At 62.3% G+C, this 20,990-nt stretch overlaps 1 protein-coding gene across 16 annotated transcripts in view; it reads right to left on the bottom strand.

Moving 5' to 3' along the window:
* Nucleotides 1–893: 893 nt before the first annotated feature.
* Nucleotides 894–20,990, bottom strand: part of PLEKHA6 (pleckstrin homology domain containing A6) — a 49,007-nt gene continuing 28,910 nt past the window's right edge. For 5 of the 16 annotated variants that reach the window (XM_080367149.1, XM_080367162.1, XM_080367155.1 and 2 more), the window contains 23 exons: nucleotides 20,825–20,897; nucleotides 20,191–20,291; nucleotides 17,703–17,878; nucleotides 16,980–17,471; nucleotides 15,884–16,394; nucleotides 15,350–15,436; nucleotides 14,492–14,545; nucleotides 12,249–12,329; nucleotides 10,634–10,702; nucleotides 10,117–10,197; nucleotides 9,732–9,881; nucleotides 9,203–9,298; nucleotides 8,677–8,788; nucleotides 8,381–8,520; nucleotides 7,508–7,657; nucleotides 6,034–6,160; nucleotides 5,797–5,906; nucleotides 5,347–5,529; nucleotides 5,030–5,194; nucleotides 4,641–4,774; nucleotides 4,358–4,500; nucleotides 3,629–3,752; nucleotides 894–3,085 (listed from right to left, as the gene is read on the bottom strand). In XM_080367149.1, coding sequence (XP_080223275.1) covers nucleotides 3,637–3,752; nucleotides 4,358–4,500; nucleotides 4,641–4,774; nucleotides 5,030–5,194; nucleotides 5,347–5,529; nucleotides 5,797–5,906; nucleotides 6,034–6,160; nucleotides 7,508–7,657; nucleotides 8,381–8,520; nucleotides 8,677–8,788; nucleotides 9,203–9,298; nucleotides 9,732–9,881; nucleotides 10,117–10,197; nucleotides 10,634–10,702; nucleotides 12,249–12,329; nucleotides 14,492–14,545; nucleotides 15,350–15,436; nucleotides 15,884–16,394; nucleotides 16,980–17,471; nucleotides 17,703–17,878; nucleotides 20,191–20,291; nucleotides 20,825–20,897 — 3,351 coding nt within the window. In that variant the 3' untranslated portion in view covers nucleotides 894–3,085; nucleotides 3,629–3,636. The other 11 variants (XM_080367159.1, XM_080367150.1, XM_080367160.1 and 8 more) reach the window with 9 other exon arrangements.

The raw sequence follows: 20,990 nt of genomic DNA on the forward strand, positions 1-20,990 counted from the left end.
GTGCTTGGAGCGGATCCCAAAAGGGGGATGCACACAGCTGTGGTGTCCTGTGGGGTGTCTGAGTGGTACCCGGGGCACCGTGACCCCCCGGCTGGGAGGGAGCCCCACACAAGCCTGGGTGCTGCACGCACAGCTCCCTGCAGCATCCTCACCGAGCATCGCACGGGGCAGGAGGGTCGGTCCCAGCTGGCAGCCAGGCTGGAGGGGAGCTCTGGCATCCGCTGTGCCCCTGCCCCCCAGTTTGCTGCCCAGTGCAGGGCTGATGGCTCAGCCAGACCTGCAACGCAGGGTCCCTGTGTGGCACATGTCACCCCTGGGACCTCTGCACCCACATCCCTCGAGAAAGCCCGCAGGGACCAGCTCCACGTACCAGCTACTTACAAACCATCTGCTTTTATTCCTTGGCTTTATACAAACTTGCCAGGTACAAACGTGGGTTTTATCCCTCCGTGAGAGCTGGCTACCGAGCAGCTACAGGTAAAATAAACTCCACCGGGACAGCGAACCCCCCAAAACAGGGAGAGGGAGGAGAAGGTGCCACCAGCCCTGGAGTGAGCTACGGGCGAGGTGAGACCCTTCCTTGCCTGTGGAGATGCTATAGCCATTCATCTGTCATCTCTTTGGCCTAATATTAAAATTGTTATCCGAGGTCACCTCTAGACGAAAGACACGGACACCTTGTTGTTTCTTAGATACTTTTATTTCTCTAACACTAGCAAAAAACCCCAGAAAACAAATGCCTCCCCTCCCACCCTCCCCAGTGCATAAATAGATTTCCTCCCGATGCAAATCCTTTCTCGGTTACAAGTCACTGGTATATGAAGTGTTATGAAAAATAATAACCAAAATAAAATTAAGAATTAAGTTTGTTGTTGTTTTTTTTTTTTTTAAAAAAAAAAAAAAAAAAAATCAAAAAACAAAGTAACAACCGGCGGGTTCCACAATAGGGCAGCCATGGGGTCCCGGGTGCACCGAGCTGTGCTCACATCATGGGGATCAGACCCGGCCACCACGGCATGGAGCCTTCTGGTGGCTCCAGGCACACCAGGGGCAGGAGCACTGGGATGCTCCTCATCCCCTCCAGTCCCCAGAGACGGGAGGAATCGCTGCCTATGGGTCTGCATGCCCCTTGGGCTCCTCGCTGGGCAGCACAGCCTCTGCGTGGGCCGCAGCCACGCACCATGGTCCCCAGCATGTTGGCAGTCCCCAGCACGCTGCCGGCGGTGTCCCCACAGCCGGTGTAAGTGGGGTCTGCCCCAGTTACACGAGCTGGGGAGCCCGCCCCGGCCGCCACACCGCTGCGCTCAGGGACAGGGAAATAAACGCATCATCTCTTAAAACTTACAGTCTCTTTTATATTTTATTTTAAATAAATTTGCTTTTAATAAAAGCAGAAAAAATATATATATTTTAAATAGGCTTTTTTTTTTTTTTTTTTTTTTTTTCTCCTTCTGATAAATTGGCAAAGAATCTGCTTTTGTAACTCATTGGCAGGGCTGGTGCCAACAACCCTGCGGAGAGAGCTTAGCACAAAACAGTACCTCCCAGAAAAGAAGAGAAAAACAAATATAGATATATATTATAAATGTATAATTTCCATAAAACATATATTAAGGCATGTAATAGCAAAATAAAGGGCCAGCTTTATGAGCTAAGAGGGCTGCGGGAGGCTCGGGAGCGGAGCAGGACTTGGGGCTCCTGGGTTCCTACCAGTATTGCTACGATGGGGTGCGTGGGGGGTGATGGGGATGCAGAGAGGGGAGCACGGGGCAGGGGTCCTGGTGGGTGTCAGGATCAGGCTAGTAGGGAAATCGCTGCAGGATGGACGTACCTCGCTCCTCACTCCATCTGCCTTGCTTGCCCCAGCCCTGTCGGGGCAGCCCTGCCAAGCGCGCAACCTTGCGAGGGATTCCACCTTTCCTGGAAGAACCAGCTTTTTTTTCCTCCCTCCAGAAAGCTAAAGAAAAGGGTCAAGGTGCTACAGGAAAACCAAACAAACCGAAGGGTCTGGAGCGCAATGGCAAGGTCTTGGGGTGAGACGCAGCGCCAGATTTTCAGAGGGGCCGAGGCAGAGGTGATGACGGCAGGATGGGGGCAGCCAGGATGCTGCTCCCCGCGCTGAGGACGAGCCCTGCTGCTGCTGCCCGGCCACAGTCCCCTTCCCCTTGTCATCACTGTCCCCATCCACTGCAAAGGGATCCCTGCTGAGCCCGCGGCTTTGCCGTCCTGCCCAGCACCTCAGCTCCCCACACTGCTCCTCTGCTCCTGTGCAACATCCCAGTCCCTGCCTTGACCTCCTGCTCCGCACCAGTGGCAAACCAGTGCCCCAGGCAGCCCTTGTACCGCCCTGACCCCAAGCGCAGCACTCCCCCCGGCACCTCCACGTCCCCTCCAGTCCCACCTCCATCCATCCTGTTCCCGACACAGCTCCTCCTTCCTCCTGCTGAGCCACCAGCACGAGGAGCGATGGGACAGGCCAGGCTCTGCCGGCAACCACCCCCAGCCAGCTGGATGCTAAAAGCAGATTCAGGGCACAGGGAAGGGAAGAAGCGCCCGAGGAGCAGAGATGGAGCATCCAGGTCCAGTGTAAGGTGGAAGCACCATCCGTGGTGGGCACTGACTGGTCTCCATCCAGAAGAGCCCCTTCACAGACCTCTGGGAGACCAACGCATCAGCATGGGGAGCCCGGAGAGTCCTACGCTCCCCCAGGGCTGCCCTGGCAGGGAGGTGGCTGCTGTGCCAGTGGCCACTGCTGCAGCTGCCCCTGCCCGGCTGTCCATGCAAGCCTGACACCAGGACACCGTGGATCTGTCCCTGTGCCAGCTGGCAGCCTGGGGGCTCCTCGGGGCCCCGCTCCAGCAGACGGCCTCCCAGCACTCGCACATCTCCTCCAGGACAGGGTAGAGCAGCTGGTGCTGTTGGTGCTGCATCTCCCCGCTTGGCCGTGCCGGGTGGTCTCGCCATCAGTGGAGGGGGTAGGGGTCCAGGAGAATCAAAAATGATGGCGAGAGGTTCGGTGTCATGTCGGGGTGCTAAAACGTGGCCCCGTGGAACTTGATGGCGCCGGCAGCAGCCAGCGCTTGAGCTGGAGGGAGAGGAGAGCGTGGCTGAGCTATGCACGGGCTGCCCAGCGGTGGGGCAGCCCCCGTGCCCCCCCCCCCCCCCCCCCCCGACCCCTCTCCTGCCCTGCTCAGAGGAAAAACTAGCAGAGATTTGGCTCTATGCCCCCGGCTCCCTGGGGGGAACCTCCAACCGAGCAAGGGGACACTCTGTCCCCCCACTTTGCAGCTACCAACATGGACATACCAGGGCAGGTGTATCCCCATAGCCTGGCCTCAAGACCCTCCCCCCCCTGCAACTTTTGCTCCCTGCATGGGCTCCCCAGCCTGCAGCAACCTGCTGAGCTCCCCCCACCCCCGCTGGGGTCCCTGGCTGACCCAGCCCGGGGGGCTTTGCCTTGGAGAACACTTGCACTTGGTCCATGGGAGGAGACGGGGCTGACGTGGCTCGGGCAACGTTAGCTGGAGCAAGCAGCGATGGACGGATGCCGGGCGCAGAAGAGGCACCCCCCGCCCGGCCCCCCGGGATGGAGAGAGGATGGGATGAAGTAGAGAGAAGAGGTGCTTACTTCATGGCTCAGACACGCATAAAATGGCTGTTGTCGGCGACCCGGGATGTTTCAGACGAGAGGGGGTTGGTCGGTGGAGTCGGGGAGGCTGGGGAGGTGGGAGGGCTTGGGGTAGCGCATTGAGCTGGAAACAAGAAATGGGAGAAGGGCGTGAAGAACACAAGCTGCCGGCAGCGGCGAGGGGAAGGAGGTGACCCAGCGAGAGGTTAGCGGAGGGGAGGAAACGGAGAGGAAGGAAGGGGGGAAGCAAGCGCGGTCAGGACAAACAGCCACAGCGGCACCCGGCCGCGCGCGCACACGTGAGCTCCCCGCAGGGCTCCTCATGGACAAGGCATGGCGTGCCACCATGCTGGCTCTGGCACGGCGTGCCACCGCGCGCTGCACGGCCAGGCGCTCCCATCCTGCAGCCTTGCCAAGGTGCTGAAACCTGTGCCCAGCCAAAGCGGCAATGCACAGGAAGGCAGCCCCCGGCACCGCAGGCAAGGTCCTGGCAGCTGCCGGCATCACCAGGCTGGCTCTCCCACTGACCAGTGCCCTGCCCCAGTTCGAGTGCAGCCCAATCTCCTGCCCATATTGGCCCCCTGCTGCTTTTGCTGCCTGTCCATCCATAAACCAGTCTTGCATCCCACCTGCCTGATCCGCCCTGCCCTCCTGGCACGTAACGCTACCTGCGGTCTGCTCTCCACGGGGCTGGCAGGCTCCGACCCTCTGTGCCCCCCCGTGCCTTACCCGAGAGCATGCGGCCCCGGCGCGAGGCCTCGGCAGCCAGAGCACATGAGATCTCTATCCTCTTCTCCTGCTCCTGCAGCTGGGTCTCGGGGTCCTGGGGGGCATCCACCTCCCCCTCGCCCAGGGGGATGACGTTCTGCAGGCTGCGCAGAACACCCGACATCACCACCTGTGCCCAGCCGCAGCGGGCCAGACCCCGTGGAGATGGCCGGGGAAGGGGTGCAGGTGGGTGGTGGGGTGCACCCCGGGATGGCCCGTCTGGGCATGGGCACAGCAGCCTCACCTGGATTTGGCAATGAGGGTCTTGATCCTTTCCACCTTCTTCTGCTTCTCCTTCATCTCCTCGGGGCTGAGTGGCGTATCAGGCTCCAGTTCAATGTACCGCTCAGGGATGAGGACTTTGTCCGGCGTGGAGAGCTGGGTGCAGCAGCGAGGGCTGAGCTGTGTGCTGGCCACAGAGGACCCACCCCCACCCCAGCACCCACTTGTCCCACTCACTCTCACAGCTCCCAGCACCCGCCTGGGTAAGGGCAGCCCCTGGCTGGGCATGGCCAGCGGCTTCAGGACCCTAACCGATGCAGAAGGATGGATTGACCCCCCCCAGTGCAGGGTGTGGAGGGAGGGATGCCCCGTCCCCAAGCTGCCAGCTGCTCCAGGACAGCCTGTCCTCACCTCCTTGTTAATGTCCACGTCGTAGTGCTGCGGCTCCAGCTCCATCTTGCGCAGCCGGGCGATCTCCTCCTGGGGTGTCTCGTAGACCTTGCCGGGGTCATCAGAGCGTAGTGCTGCCTCCAGGTCGGAGATGTCCACCTCATGGATGCTACGGTGCCGGCGCACCTGCGGGGGACCCCAGCTCCCCTGAGCCCCCTTGGCATGGCACAGTCCCCTGCCCCAGCCCCCAGTGTCCCCTCTGCTCTGTCAGGGACCTCGAGCACTCTGCAAAGCAAAGACCAGTTTGCCCCAGTCCCACGGCCGGTGCAGGGACTCACCACCTTGTAGGAGGCGGGTGCCTTCGTGCCGGGGGTGTCAGGCTGCTGGCTGCTGGGGAGCTGCAGGCTGCGCCGCTTCTCCTTCATCGAGCCACTCTGGTGGCGCTTCATGCGGTCGATCTGCTCCTCCACGCTCATCTTCACCTTCGTTTCGTTGGCAAACACGGCACTCTTTGGTCTCTCCTGGGGAGACCCCAGCCCCACGGTCACGCACCCCTGCCTGCAGCAGGGTCGGACCCCAGCCGCCCCTCTGCAAGGGGCTGCTGCATTCAGCCTGCTCTCGGGATGGGGGGGGAGATGCCCAAATAGCCCAGAGGGTCTCAAGGAGGTGGATGGTGAGATGTGGAGCCACGTAGCCACAGGCTCCTCACACCGCAGGCTGCAATACAGCCCCGCTTTGCTAGCCCAGCCCCACCACCCCGGCCCCCAGCCCCTCAAGGCGAGCCCTACCCGGGAGCTCAGCCCGTTGGCCATGCCGCCGATGCTCCTCCTCGGCACGCTGGCTGTGCGCGCCACCTCCTCCTCTGCCGGAGACTTGGTCCTGGGGGGGACGATGCCTACTGTGGAGCAAACCATAATGTCAGGCTGACCCCCCCCGGGGACCAAGGGCAGGGTCCCAGCAAGATTCTGGGTACCCAGCCGGCACAGGGAGCTCGCTGAGCGGGACCCACTGACCCAGTGCCGTACCCTTGTTGAGAGCCGCTTGCTTCTCCCCCTCCTGCTCCTGCCGGCTCTGCGGGAGCCCCTCAGCTGGGGGGCCGCTGGGGGCTGCTCGCTGCGCCTCTTTCTTGCTCTGCTCGAAGCTTGGCTTGGGCTGCAGGAGGGAAGCAGGTCCCCCGTGAGCCCCTCTCCTGCCTGGGGACCGTGCTCTGCCTGGGGACAGACCCGCTGCTCTCCACAGCCACAGGGTGACATACAGCCCACAGACACACTCCGGGGAGCAGACGGACACACAGACGCCAGCCAGATGGTACCAGTGCACCCCAAACGTGCGTGGAGAGGGGCTGACAGGGCTCTGCAGCTCTCGTTCCTGCTACGCCCTGGCTGTCAGGGCTGGGCAGCGATCACTGTCCCCCTAGGACGGGCTCCCGCATGGGAAAGGCTTCCTGCAGGGGTGACAAGCCCACCACGGCTCAGAGGTGGCACCCAGGAGCTCCAGGACAGGGACACCCTGGCTCTGTGCTGAGCTCCAGCAACATCCCATGCCCACAGGAGGGGACAGGATCCCACAGGGGCAGAACCCGGGACAGTCCCCATGCAGCAGCAGAGAGTGACCAACGGGACATTTTGGGGTCCTTCCCCTCTTGCCTGCCCAGAACGTGGGCACCGGTGCTGGTGTGATGGAGAGGTATGGCAACAGGGCGAGCAGCCCAGCGTGCCCCCCTGAACCACCCTGCTGCTCTGCAGGGACACGATGCATCCTGACACCCCTTTACACCCTGTGGGTCAGCACGCAACCACGACTGTGCCACCTCACAGCTGCACGGCTGCCGGAGGTGCCACTTGTGGGGTCCGTAGCCCTTCCCAGCTCAGCACGGCCACAGCTTTGCAGTGCCAGCCCCCACGTGCACACATCCTGACCCCCTGGCTGCAAGGACACTTGTGTCTCCTGGTGTCCAAACCTGGGCCCCTTCCCCTGGTGGGACCATGGCCAAGGCATGACCAAGAATTCCCAAATCCAGGTTTGCCCCGGGGTGGGCAGGAGCCGGGGGGGTCACCCCCACTGACAGAGCTTGCCAGTAGTACACAGTGGGGAGCGGTGCTGCAGAAGGACAGCAAGAGAGGTGAGGGCAGAGGAAAGCAGAGGGGCCGATGCTGGGGACCACAGCAGCTTCGGGGGCTGCCCAGGAGGAGCCAGCCCCTGTCCTGAGCCAGCGCAGCGGGTGCTGCATGTGGGTGCAGGGGACCTGGTGGGGACAGGAGGGCCATGATGAGGCTGCCGGGGGCACACTGCCTATTGCTCCCCTTGAAGAGGGCAGGTACAGCCACCTGCTGCCGTCCCCTAGCTAAGTGCCACCTCCACGCTGTCCCTGTCCCCACTGCCAGGGCAGAGGGTGGGCAGCCCCATCGCCTGCCTCATCCCAGCCCCCGCCAGCTGAGGTTTTGGGGAGGAAGAGGACGGGGCGGCCGCTGCAGGGCTGCTCTAGAGAGGTTTCGGTACCTGTCCCCTCTTCACCTCGCCGCCTTGCTGCCAGGAAGGGGAGGTGGGGTACGGCCAGAGGCGGCTCTCGCTGGGGAGCGGAGGAACAGTCGGAGGAGACTCCAGGGGTACGTAGGACTTGGGGAGGGGAGGTCGAGGCGGGCCTGGTTCCTGGGGTGGAGAGGAGCGTGAGGCGTGAGAGCAGAGACACTGAGAGCCGGGAAGGAAGAGAGAGTTAGAAAAAGATCGAGACACACACAGTGGAAGCGTCGAGCCAAGGAAGGGAGGAGGAAGAGCAGCCAGCTGCCACTCCCCAGGGCTCCGTGGTCTCCATGTCCCCATGCAGAGGGGGACAGTGCTCCCCACCTCCTGCGCTGTCCTTGCTGCTGCACATCCCCAGGGCAGCAAGGCCAGGCAGGGCTCAGGGGCTCCCGAGCTTGGGGCTGGCAGCCCCCAGGAGACATTGCCATCACCTCTGTGCAGCCAGGTGGGGTGGGGGAGTCCCCAAATTCCACCCTAAACTCCAAGTGGATGAAGGTGAGACCAGCAAGGGCAGCGAGAGGGGGCTGAGGTGGCAGCAGGAGCCGGTCCTGAAGCCAAAGGCTGGAGCTGAGCAGCTCTCAGCCTTCAGGGCTGCTTGATGCAGGAGCCCAAAGGCTGCAAAGCCCAGCCGCATCCCCTGCAAGGACCGTGGACCCTGATGTCACTGAGGGACACGTAGCCCATGGATGTGGCCAAAACTGTGTCCCCAGGCAAAACCACTAGGAAACGCAGCCACGTTCCATGCCTGGGGGCCACCCATCCACCAAGAGCAAGGGCTCGGGCCAGCTAGCGAGCCAGGCTGGGGATCCACGGGTGGCAAAAGGCTCCCTAGGGACACCCTGGCTCACTCACCTCGCTGGGTCCTGGCTTGGTGGGTGAGCCCTGGGAGCCGGAGACGAGGGAGAAGGGGCTGAGGGGGCTGGTGAGGCTGGCTGAGCTCAGGGGGCTGGCAGGGCTGTTGGAGCTGTACGTCCCCGAGGGGCCAATGGCCACTGTGGAGAAAAGCAGAAATAAGCACGTGCATCAACACCTCCACCTCCCGAGCTGGCGCTGCCGTCTGCCTGGTGGCAGCACAGGCACCGGGGATGTCCCAAGCCACGGCACGTTGGGGTTTGTGCTGTGCAAGGGCAGGGACGGACCCCGCTCACCTCTGTGCTTGGCAGTGTCTGTGCCGCGGGATGGGTTGTTCTTCCTCAGCCCCTCCATCACGTCCTGGATCCGCCAGATCTCCTTCTGGATCTGCCGGTTGAGCATTTCATTCTGGAGGGGAGAAGAGGCAGCGGTCAGAGCAGCTCCCGCCGCTGTCAGCCCCACGCCGAGCCGAGGGATCCGGGGGTGCTCAGCTGAGGCAGACACAGCCTGGGGGGCTCTCAGCTGTCATGCCCATGACTCGCAGCCTGCCAGGAACCGCGGTTCCACTCTCTGGGTACCCGCCACGGGCTGGGGGGAGCTGACGGAGCCTCAGCAGCACAGAGAGCGCTGGGCTGCAGCCCCTCGATGGTGCCCAGGTTCCTCAGCCCCTCTGTCCTTGCCCATGACCAAAGCAGGACACCAAGGGCTGAGCATGGAGCAGCCACTTGCAAACCAGCTCCTCGGGGGGAGCAGAGGGCTGAAGGAACCAGGGGGCTTCCACCATCAGTGGAGGGACCCTGGTGCTGGTGGGGTCCTGCTCACCTGGATGTCCAGGTTCAGCTGCTCCCAGAGGTCGTCGTGCAGGGTGGACACCTCGCTTTCCAGGCTCTCGTACTCAGCAGTGCTATTTGCCAAGGCCTTGGGGGGCACAGGTAGGTGGGTTAGGGGGGGTCTTTGGCAGGTTTCTCCCCCAACTAGCAGCAGCCCTGGCCAGGACAGTGTGGGAGCACCCGGGAAAGCAGGAGGATGCTGCACCCAGCACAACGTCCCCAAGCTGAGGAGGGGGTGGCAGCAAGGGGGTCCCAGCTCCGCTGTGCCCATGGGAATGCCGGGTGCCGACAGCACCCTGGCACAGCAGGGATGGAAGCAGGAGCCGAGATGGCTCGGGGCATGTGTGCCAGCTCACCACAAGGGTTAATTTGCTTTGTCCCCACTGAGGGACTTCAGCTTGTCTAGGTCCCCAGCCAGCCAAGGGGATTTCCCTGCCTGTTTTTTCACAGGAAGGGAGAAAAGGGACCAGGCAGGGGAGAGACCCACAGCCAGGGACTGCAGTGGACGGGGAGCCCGTTACCGTGCTGGCCTGCGACAGCTCCACACGGATATTGATGAGCTGGTTCTGGAGCGATTCCTTCTTGTGCAGCAGCTTCTCTGGGTAGGCGGGCTGGCTCCCAAACATCTCCAGCTCCTGGTGCGTCCCCATCAGGGCACTCTCCAGGCTCTCCTAGGGGGATGCAGCCGTGAGAGCCTGGCTGGTGCAGGAGCTACAGTTCCTCTCCTTAACAGGCCATTAACACGTGGGGAGTCCTGGGACTGTGGCAGGGCCAGGGCATCGCCCCCAGCCCCGCTGAGCTGTCCCCAGGAGAGCAGGACACGTTGCTTCCTTGCAAAGCAGTTGCTGCCTGGGACCGTGCAGCACGGCTCACCCCGGACTGTCGCTTGAGCTGCCCAGCACGTACCTTCTCTGCTCGGAGCTGCTGCACCAGCCTCTCCTGCTCCCGTAGCACCTTGTTCTGCTCACAGAGCTTCCCCAGCAGCTTCTGTGCCCGGGAGGGAAAGAGAAAGGGAGAGGATGAGAGCCCAGCAAGGCGGTGTGTGGGCTGCACCCGTGCCAACAGCTCCGTGCTCAGCCACGAGAGACGGGATGCAGCCGGGACGTGGCCCACAGGGCTGGATTGATGGGACAACGCCTGGTCCTGGGGAGGGTTTCCAGCCTCCTGCTCTCATTGCAGGGACTTGAGCCCTGGCCAGGGTGACACGGGTCAACTCTGGACACGGGACAAGACCAAGCAGCTAAGCTCCATGGAGGATTTAGTCCCCAGGCAGCACACACCACACCTGGGACAGCACCAGCTCCCACCCGGGCTGTGCAGGAGCACTTGGCGCAGCTCTATAGGGAGAGCAGATCTTTTGCAGGGGACGGGGGCAAAAGCACGGGGCAGAGAGGGGACACGCAGGACGGACATTTGCTCTTACATCGGTGTCTTGCTCGCTTATCTTGTAGGCATGCAGTGTCTCCCTGTAGGCCTCCGGGAAGGGTGTCACCTGCAAGCAGAGCCTGGGGTGAGCCCAGCTCCGGGAGCCCCTGGGGAAGGTGAGGCAGGTCCCAGCCCCTCTCCCCCATCCCCGTGAGCGGGGAGAGGGGCGAGAGCCACATCTCCGGGGGCGGCATGTGCTCCCCACAGCCGGCACGGCCGGGCAGGCACCGGCGTCGGTCGGGAGGCAGCGAGCGCTGCAGGCAGCATGGGATGTCGGTGCTGGAGCTCTCGCCCTGGCTCTGCCCGGTGGCTCGGATGAAGGCACAACCTCCCTCCCCGTTCCCAGCCCCACTGCCCATCGGGTGGGCAAGCCACGGGAATTAGCTGGAGACAACCTCACCACAGGACGCCAAGAGCCGAGTTAAAGAGATGCCTCGTGAATCATTAACTGCCTAGTGTGTAACTGCCACCATTTCACAGGCAGGGAAACAAAGGCAGAAAGATTACGCTGTAATCCCACTTAGCAGAGTGGAAACACCTATAAATCAGCTGCTGCATAAGAGCCTGTTTACCATCCGGCTTCTCTGTGAGTCATTTTCCTTTCCTGGAAATCTAAATTACTAATGGGACCTCAACAATTAAATGCCTCCAAGATCTCAAGATGAAAGGCACAAGATAGGAAGAAGGGGATCATTATTACTAGAAAGCAAGATGCTACTTCAGAGCCATTTAAAACCATAGGAAAATGCAAAGAGACCTGAACCTGGGAAATGCCCAGCACGGCTGGAGGCAGAGCCTGGCGGATGGGGATGCTGCTGCCGCTGGGCAGGGAGCTCCACCAGCGAGAGCATCTCAGCAGCTCCAGCTTCACCCTCCAGCATGTCCCTGCTCCCTGCACACAGCAGATGGAAACAGGCACCTTCCCTTCATCAGAGACCCCCAGCGACTGCCTGGCTGCTGCACACTCGCACAGCCAAGGAGATGTCCTGGGCTGCACGGTGGGGCCCCACAACCCCTCTGCCCAGGGCTGGCAGCATGATGGGCTGCAGGTTGCAGCAATCCAGGGACACGTTCCCAGGTGACAGGACCCGCCTGCGCTTTGAGCTGCAGCCAAACATCGAACATCAGGAGGGACATCCCAATGCTTTTGCAGCCCTCTCTGGTGGAGGAAACAAATGGGCCAGAGCCTCAGGGGATAAAAGGCTGTTTCCCCTCCTTGGGTCAGGAGTTAATGCTTTGGTTTACGAGCCTTGGGCTGGATTCCCTGTCTCTGCGTCATCTCACACCTTCTCCTTCCCTCACCAACGTGATGGCAAATGAAGGGTGAGCAAAGCACCCGAGTCCAGCCCAAACGAGCATGAGAGTTCAGGACTGCTGCATCCTCACCTTGTGCTCTCAGCACAAGGATTTACTGGGTTTTAGTGGCTCATGGATGGATTAGCAAAGCCTGTGATGGACTAGCAGGTCCCCGAGAGCATGATGTGCTGGAGCCGCATGGATGTTGGAGTCTGCATGAGTGGAAATGGCAGGAGGTGACCTCAGGGATGGAGTGCGGGGCGGCTGGCGTGGCTGCCATGCACGAGCCATGCACGGCCCGGCGGCCAGAGGCTTACTTGCATGTAGAGCTGAGCCCTAGGGGAGGAGGTCTCCACCATCCTGTTCACCATACTGATCAGGGTTTCACTCTCGCTCATCTGTGGCAGACAGGGAAGGAAAGTTCAGAGGTCAGCAGAGATGCGCTCCGTGGTGCTGCGGTGGTGCTGGGTGCTGGGGTGCTGTCTGAGCGGCGAGGCGGCTCAGTCCAGGAGCCCTCAGGGCATCCGGCTGCAAGATGCCACCTCCAAGAGATGTCCCAGGGGCTTGAGCCACGTGGGGACGGCTGCCCCAGGCTGCTGCTGCTCCATTTTACATACTCAAGAGTATCCTGGGCTGGTTGCATGCCCTGAAAACTTTGTTGAGGGGAAAACACAGATAAAACCGAGCCAGCTCCAAGCTGGGCGGCAGCAAAGTGCACACACGGACACAAGCTTGCACAGAGACGCCCAGGGCTGCAGCGCACAGTGTGGTCCCAGCAGACAGACAGACGGGTCCTGCCCCTCACTGACAGATGGCTCGGAGTCCTGCCCTGGCACAGAGCCGGGGCTGGCACGGCCCCACTCAAGGCACAAACGAGCTCCAGGCACAGGGGACGGTGACTGAAGCCTGGCACCGGGGACAGCAGCGTCCCCTCTCCAGTCGACCAGCCTTGAGCAGCTGGGTGGGAACAGGGTGCTCCTGCGGGGACAGCATGTTGTGGCCGTGCTGCAAGGAGGTGATGGCATTGGGCATGCCCGTACCTCCCAGAGCTGCAGCTGGCCTGCAGCACTGCCCTGAACTGTGCCCAGCCCACCAGGGGAGCGGGACAGACCCCAGCCCTGGTGTCCGATCACATCCCCACCACCCAGAGGGGTCTGCTGCCCTTGGTGCGCTGCTGCGGCACCGCGCAGCCAACAGTGGCCACGGGGACCCATCGGCGGCACTGGAGCTTCACCGCTGCCTCTGCCTGCAGGAACACTGCAGGAGCCCACAGCAGATGATGCAAGGGAAGCCCCTCACACCCAGGACCCTCAAGGTCCAAGGGGTGATGGCAGTTTAAGCACAAACCAGGGACCAAACCCTGACTGGGTGCAGGTCAGCAAGGTGACGTGCAGCCGATGGAGCCGTCCCCATGACCGGACAAGCCAGGAGAGAGAAAATAAAGCAGCAAGCTGTTTGAAAAGAGAGACTTGACAGCATCACTTCGAATTAGTTTCTCCAGAGGTCAGCAGGAGAGGAGGAGGGGATGCAAAGGCTTTTTTTCGGGAGTTTTAAAGAGCCTCGGAGAGCCTGCATTGCTGCCGATGGCTGTGAAATAATCCAGAGAGCTTTTATTGCAGCGAGTGCTCCTGCCTGTCCTTGGCTCTGCTCCAAGGCAGACACAGATCTTGGCGATTACTGCACCGATGGAGATTTGCAGACTAATGAGATTGTCTCTGGAGAAGCTCCCTTAGTGCAAGCCTGGCTTTTGCGGGTACGCGCCTGGCTGCAGCACCGGCCGACAGCTCCCGTCCCTGGCTTTGACTTCAGCTGGTCCCTGCTGTTCCCTGTCCTGGGGGTCTCTCCCAGCCGGATTGCCCCCACCCCACTCCTAGGATGAAGTCACTTCGCAGCTTTCCTCCAAACACCATCTGCCATGCAAAAACCTGAGAGCTGCTGCTTTGGTATCGGTGCCGGCAGGTGCCTCACGCCCACCCTGCATCAAGCCCCTCGCCTTTGAGGAGGAGAGCAGGGCCAGCACGTCACCGAAACCACCTCGCACCCATCCAGCTCCCCCCCGGCCACCCCCTGCGTAGGGGGCACCAGCCCTGGGACAGCTGCAGCAGCCCAGCTCGCACCGATGCTGGAGCACTGCTGCGTGTGCCGACACACCATCCAGCACGGCCACGCTGGCACCACGCACCGGTGTCCTGCACCGCCCTGGGCCAGCATGGTGCAGACCGACCTGGGGAGGGCTTCAGAGCCGGCTGCCTCCCCTGCACCCCGGGGGCAGCTCCCTGCAGCCCTGGGCATGTGGGGGGCTGCCCCAGTGACCCCCACCGGCTCCAGCACACCACACAAAAGGCACTGCAAGGGGGATTTTCTGCCAAGCAATGAGCAACCCTACAGACGGGGAGGATGGAAGAAGCAAACCAAGGACAACTCGTGCTGCTTTAATGCCAAGAAGTGTGAGGATGGATGTTAGGGGAAGAGATGCTGCGCTGGGAGGGAAGGCGATGCCGCTGGGGACAGGGCACATGGGGACGTAAGCAGCGTGAGGCTTGCAGCCAGCTCTGCCTACCTGCTGGTCCAAATACTCTAGGTTTCTTTGCAACTGAAGGTCTAAAAGTTCATCCTACCAGGAGCCAGCAGGCATGCGGCAAGAAACGAACACACAAAACATATAAAAGAAGAAGCAAAGCAGTTAGGTGAAGGCTACGGAAATGCAAAGACCTCTCGGCCGGGGAAGCAAGGCACCTCCGTGGCACGGAGCCGGGAGACACGCTCTCCTCCCGGCTCTCCCTCCTGGCTACCGGTGCCTCGGAAGAGGCAGGGCCCTCTCCCTGCGCCTGCGGCTAGTGAGGATGGATGGCAGCATGGGTAGCTTATGGTAACTCGTGCTTCTCCCTCCTCCAACGGCCGGTCCTGCCCCATGGTTTCAGGATTGTTGCTCTGCTGGGGGGACCTGCCGGTCTCACCCCGCCGGCTCCAACCCCTCAGCGCTGTGAGGGGAAACACAACGCAGGAAAAAGCAGCAGCTCTAGCCAGAAGTGAGGAAGCAAGAGGGGGAGAGGTGCAGGGTGCACGGCAGCCTCAGCCAGGGACCACCCTGGGAGTGACAAGCCCAGCCCAGCATCGCAGGGCATACGGGGGTCCAAGGGTACCCCCACGACCTGGGGGTTTCAGGACAGGGACTGGGGGCCTTTCCACAAGGATCTCCACAGGGTATGGCCAGGGGGGACCAGAAACACCGGTAAAAGGACCCGTGGTCTTGATCTGCCCCAGAGCAGCCCCAGCTCTGACCCACAAAGCTGCCCCTGGAGCAGAGCGGTTCCTCCTCAGCCACCTGAGCAAGGAGCCCCCGCGCTGCCCACCTCCCCGGGGGGCTGCGTGCACCCCGGTTTGCCAGGGCTCCCCCCGACACCAGCAGCATACGTACCATTTTGTCATGGATGGTGGGGGATGCCGGGTAGTGGTACGGATACATTCCTGCAGGAACGGGTCGTCTGTCGCCCAGATAATCATACTGAGAAGAAAGGAGACACCCCACCCCACCCCCCAAAACCAGAGACACGTGAGAGGTGTGGGACAGGCCAGAAAGTGCAGGCAGGGGCAGAACCCACTCCTGCAGCAGGGTCAGGCCCGGCTTTGGGGCACACAGCAGCGAGACAGGGACACCAGGGCTCCCTGCTTGGGAGCACATCACTGATGGTGGCCCTGGGCATCCCATCCCATCCCCTCCTGCCCCACAGCAACACAGGAGCAGCCAGGAGGGAACCACCACAATCTGGTCAGCTTTGCAGGATGGCAGAGGGGGACCTAAAGCCATCAGATGCTGCAAGCCACGGACTTGGTGGCATTTTGAAGCCAGGCTGCGCACACAGAGGTGACAAGCTGTGCTGTAGCATCCCCAACATCTCCAGCAAGGGTCCCCCTCCAATCCTGTGCACCCCGAGCGCCAACAGGCATTTACCTTTGGAGAACTGATGGATCGCCTCATCATGAAGGTGGCAGGGTCAGCGTAAATCTCCTCTCCCCGGGGTGGCAGCCGCTCGAAGCGGGCGCTGGGTGAGCGGACAGGGGAGTACACCCGTGCCCGGCTGTAGGAGCCCTGGCTGGGCGAGCGGGGCACGGAGCGGGAGCGGGGCTGCAGTGACATCCGTCGTAGAGAGCCCGAGGCTGCATCCACCTCATCCAAGTAGGCTGGTTGCCTCCCAGGAGCGGGTAGCCAGAGCGGAACATCTTGCCGGCCAAAACCAGGGTGTTCCTTCCACTCGCGGAGCTGGTAGGTGCCCCCGTTGCGGAAGGAGTGCCGCTTGTCCTCCAGCGCCCAGGGGGGGCTCACCCGCTCGTAGGCGGGCATGGAGCAGATGCTGTCGGGGCGCACCCCGGGAGGGTAGTACTGGTAGTCCTCAGGGTACTGGGGCGAGTAGGGGGAATAGTAGTCGGGCACCCGGCGAGACACGGGGTAAAACCTGGTGGGGCTGGAGGAGGGGAGAGAGCTGTGAGAGCCAGGCTGGAGGCCAGGAGGTGCCCAGCCCCCTGCCCCGCAGCCAGGGGTCCTGGTGGGCAAGGACAGCCTTAGAGCAGCCAGCTCCAACATCAGCATCGGGAAAGCTGGGTGGCTGGTATCCCTCCTCGCAGGCACCCCGTGGTGGTCTCCCCTCCCGGCATCCCTCCTCCCATGCACCCTGTGGTGGTCTCCCCTCCCGGCATCCCTCCTCCCATGCACCCCGTGGTGGTCTCCCCTCCCGGCATCCCTCCTCCCATGCACCCCGTGGTGGTCTCCCCTCCCGGCATCCCTCCTCGCAGGCACCCCGTGGTGGTCTCCCCTCCCGGCATCCCTCCTCCCAGGCACCCCATGGTGGTCTCCCCTCCAAAACCCACCCTGTTGGGCTTTCCAGGGTGTTCCACATGTGGCTTAGAGCTGGTACATGGGGACATCCCAGAAAGGACTTTTTCTGACCCCAGGAAGTGAGAAAGCAGATGGGAAGGGGAAAAAAATTCCCAGAACATCACCTGGGGGCAGGACCCCCTTCTGTCCCCAGCCAGCCCGCCGCAGCCCTCACCTCCGCAGCTCCTCGGGGGGCACAGCCCCCCGGCGCGAGTTCACCCACTGCTGCAGCTGCGTCATCGAGCTCTTGCGCTGGGCGATCTTCTCGGGGTTGGTGCGGGGGGTAAAGCCCCGGCGGTGGGCCACGCTCTCCCCATCGGGTGCGGGGTATGCGGTGCTGCCGGGGCGGCTGGGCGATGAGTATGGCCAGCCGTTGGGCTGGGGTGGCCGCTCCACGCTCGCCGGTACCCGCGGTGCCTCAGGGTAAGGACTGCCGGGCTCCGAGGGCATCTCCTGCCCGGTGATGCCGTTGGCTTTGGCCAAGGGCTCCTTCTTGCTCTCCGTCCTCTCTGGCTTCCTCTCAATCTTCTCAGAGCCACGGCCATCGCCTTCCCCCCGGGTCTTGGCATCAGGGTCAGCTTTGGGGTGCTCGCGGTGGGCGGCATTGCAGTGGTGGTGGTGGTGGTGTTTGCTGGGGGGAATGTTTTCAGAGTCTGGCTTCTCGTGCCTGGGGGTGCCAAGACAGGAGAGAGCGTTACCTTCCCTTTGCAGTGCCCCTGGGGGGGTCAGTAGTGTCCTGTGCCTCCCTCAGCCTTGGGGGGCCAATGCTCCCCCAGCTCTGCTCTCCAGAGGGACCCTCACACTCCCAGAAGGTCCCCAGCCATGGCGCACAGCCCCTCTGCCCCATCTCCAGAGACCAGGGGAGAGGAGATGCCACGGGGAGATGGTGGGCGCTGACCTCTGGGTTGGGGGGATCTGCACCCGGGCGGCTTCGCCCATGGCTTGGATCCAGGACTCCTGCTCCTCCGTGTTCTCGGCGCTGAAGAAGTAGGTCCGGATGCCAGCGTGCTCGGCCTGGGGAGACAGGGACTGCTGGTTACTGGCCGGCATCTCCTCCACCCAGCACACCGTCACCTGCAGGGAGGCAGAGAAGTGGGGAGAGAGAAAGACAGGAGGGTGAGAGCTCCATTTCCACCCCGGCACGAGGTCCTGCCGCTGCAGGAGAAGCCAGACGCGGTCCTCCCTCCCTCCCTGCCCAAGCCTCGCAGCCACGTGCATCCTCCTCAGCAGCTGAGCAGGAGGAAGGCTCTGCAGAGGCAGCGCCAGCCTCGTCCCCCTGCAGGGGGTCCCCCTGGGGCCCCGAGTCCCCCATGGTTGCCTCCAGCGATGCTCAGGACCTGCCCCCCCGCCCCCAGGGCCATGCACCTGAGGAGCGGTACCCCAGCGCAGAGGCTGCTGCACCCCAGCATCGAGTGAGTCCCCATGGGGCTGGCGAAGGGTCCACATCCCAGCGAGAGCGGCAGCGCTGGATGGAGCATCGACGTTCATGCAGGGTTAGGGGGAAGGTGGCTTCTTGGCCCAGACAACATTTTTGGGGGAAAATTATGATCCAAGGTGTCAGTGCCCACTCTGCACTTGAAAAGTGCTGGAAGGCAGGTCTGGCTGTTTAGGGCTTTTTTGAAGCTTCCACCTTCCCCCTCTGTGGAAAGGGACAGGAGGAAGTGAGGAGGAAGAAAAGGGAGAAAGCAGGAGGGTTTTCCCCTGAAAGATTTTCACAGCTCAATCTCTTAAAAAAACCAACCAAACAACAAAAAAAATAAAATTGGGGGTCTGATTAAAACCCTCCTTTGGGTTTTTCATCTTTTCCTTCCCCAGAGCATGCAGCCACTGTGCCCAGCTGCGGGGTTACCTCCTGTGACCCCCATGCACTCCTGCCTCCAAAAGCTCTGCAGCAAAAGATCAAAGCAGACCGCTTCGTCCCCTGATTTAGCGCGAGCAGGGTGAGCAGAGCATGCCGGCAAGCCTGTGGGCCCCTCACCCTTCTGCATGCATCAGAAAGACAAGAAGGTACTACCTAGGTGGTGCCTGGGTTCTGGCGTGGTAGGTGGGCACGAAGAGAGACCTCCTGTCCGGGGATCCTCGCCCGCGGAGAGAGGAGGAGGAAACAGACACAGGGTCAAGCCGTAGCGTGGCGGGAGCATGGGCACTGTGGCACAGACCCCTCCTGGCTGTCCATACCCTCTCTACCCTTCTCTGAACAAAACTGTCCCCCCAAACCCTCGCGTGCAGATGGAAAGGCTGGCATGCGCCCGCAGAGCTCGGTTCGTGGGCAGCAGCTTTGCAAGGCTCTTTCCCCACCAGTGCCATGAGCCGAGAGAGATTTTTGACAACTCCAGGTCACTTCTCTGTGGAAGCTGCAGGCAGAGACACCTCACCGGCTGCCAGCGTCAGCACGGGCACGTGGGAGAGCCCACGCACGGCTCCTGGCCACCACTGCTGCTTGCCAATGCTCTGCCCTAAACCACGCTCAGCTGCAGCTTAAATGCGGCTTTAAGGGTGACCCAGCTGCAAAAATCCATCCCTTGGATTGGAAAACCTCCTCCGCAGAGCCCTGTGGGGAGCCCAGGCACCGGCAGGAAGGTGCACGCTGGGTTTTTGCACAAGTACACGAGTGCCAGGCAGCCTGCGCATGGGTGCACCAGCAAGCCAGCGCTAACGATCCACAACTGTGGGGAGCACGAGTGGTTGTGCCGGTGGAGGTGCACGGTGACGCTGACAAGCGCCGTGAGGTGCCAGGGAAGCTCAGACCCTGCTCTGAGCGAGGGAGAGCCAAGGTCTGCTGCCAGGGACAGGCGCAGGAGAGCCCTGGCTGCAGCAGCCACCCGCCGCCTCTCGCTCCTCTCCATCACCCACGGCAGCGCAGGCTGACGAGCAGCGACTCACTACAGGCTACGCCCTTGCAATTACATTTGCCTTCGCACACCAGTCAAAGCAGGCTACAAAAAAATTGGAGCTGGGGACATCTCTCTACATCTGGCTCCAGGAGCGCTGCCGGCAAGCGCCGCAGCAGCCGGCAGGGCCAGGCTGGCCAGGAGCAGCAATGCGGAGGGGAAAGCAGGGCAGGGAGGGGGCTGCAGCCAGCAGCTCCCCAGGGTGGGGGATAGTAGTGCACCCCAAGGGGCTGAGCCCAGGAGCAGCTCAGGCCTGGGGTGGTGATGACCTTGGAGATGCTGCTTTGCCCCACACGTGCCTCAGTTTCCCCAGCAGAAGGCACATCTGCATAGCGCAGGGTATCCCCAGGGGGTTACTGCAGTCACCCCTCTCCCCAGCTTGCTTCACGCCCCATCACCAGGAAAGCAAGACAAGGGAGCAGCGGGGACCCCGCGAGCATCACCGCCACCCCAGTGCTGTCCCAGTGCTCTGTCCCCTCCAAGCCACGCACTGACCTTGAACGTGTGCTTCCTGCTGATGTTGTCAGAGGGCTGCACCGCTGCCACGCGGAAGCTGAGGAGGGGGATGCTGCCCAGGATGCTCTCCTCCTTCTCATCTGGTGGGCAAACACGGGGGTTACACTCAGGGAGGGGCTGGGAGCCCCAGCTCCCCCTCAGCAGAGACCCACGAGCTGCTCCAGGGCCACGGTCCCATCGCTCCTGCCCGGGGGGGGCGGGGGGCAGGCAGGCAGCCCACCTGTGGGAAACCACTGCCTGCCTGTTGCTCACAGGCAGCTCTGCGTGGCTCGGCTGGGCTCGCACAACAGCCTGCTCAATTATTCATGCCCGCCCTCGGCTTCGCTGCCAGGGCTGAGCCCAGCGAGCTGCCAGGGAGCCTGGGAAGGCATTAACCCCTCAGGTCTCTGGTGCAGCAAACGCCAGCGCAAAGGCACAAAGTGACGCTCTCTGTGCACGGCCACCGCTCCCGGTGGGCTGTCACCTCCGGACCCCTCTATCCACGCTGGCAAAACCTGCTGCCAGCCCGTCAACAGCTCAGGTTTGCACGGAGGCACCTGGCTGGTGGCCACCGGGTCCTGCTGGGGGGCACCAGCTTGTGGGGGGCACCCAGGGTGGGTGCACGTTGCAGTACCTTTGTAGTAGAAGAGGCAGCGATCCACCAGCACAAACCAGCGCTTGTTCCACTGCTTCACCCCCGAGCTGGCCTGCAAGAGAGGGGCAGTGAGAGCAGCACCCACCCAGGAGGGGGTGATGCCAGGGGTCTGCAGCGCAGGCAGCTGGGAAGGGGATGGCATCGT

The sequence above is a fragment of the Falco punctatus genome (genome assembly GCF_963210335.1).
Source record: "Falco punctatus genome assembly, chromosome: 17".
NCBI lineage: Eukaryota > Metazoa > Chordata > Aves > Falconiformes > Falconidae > Falco > Falco punctatus.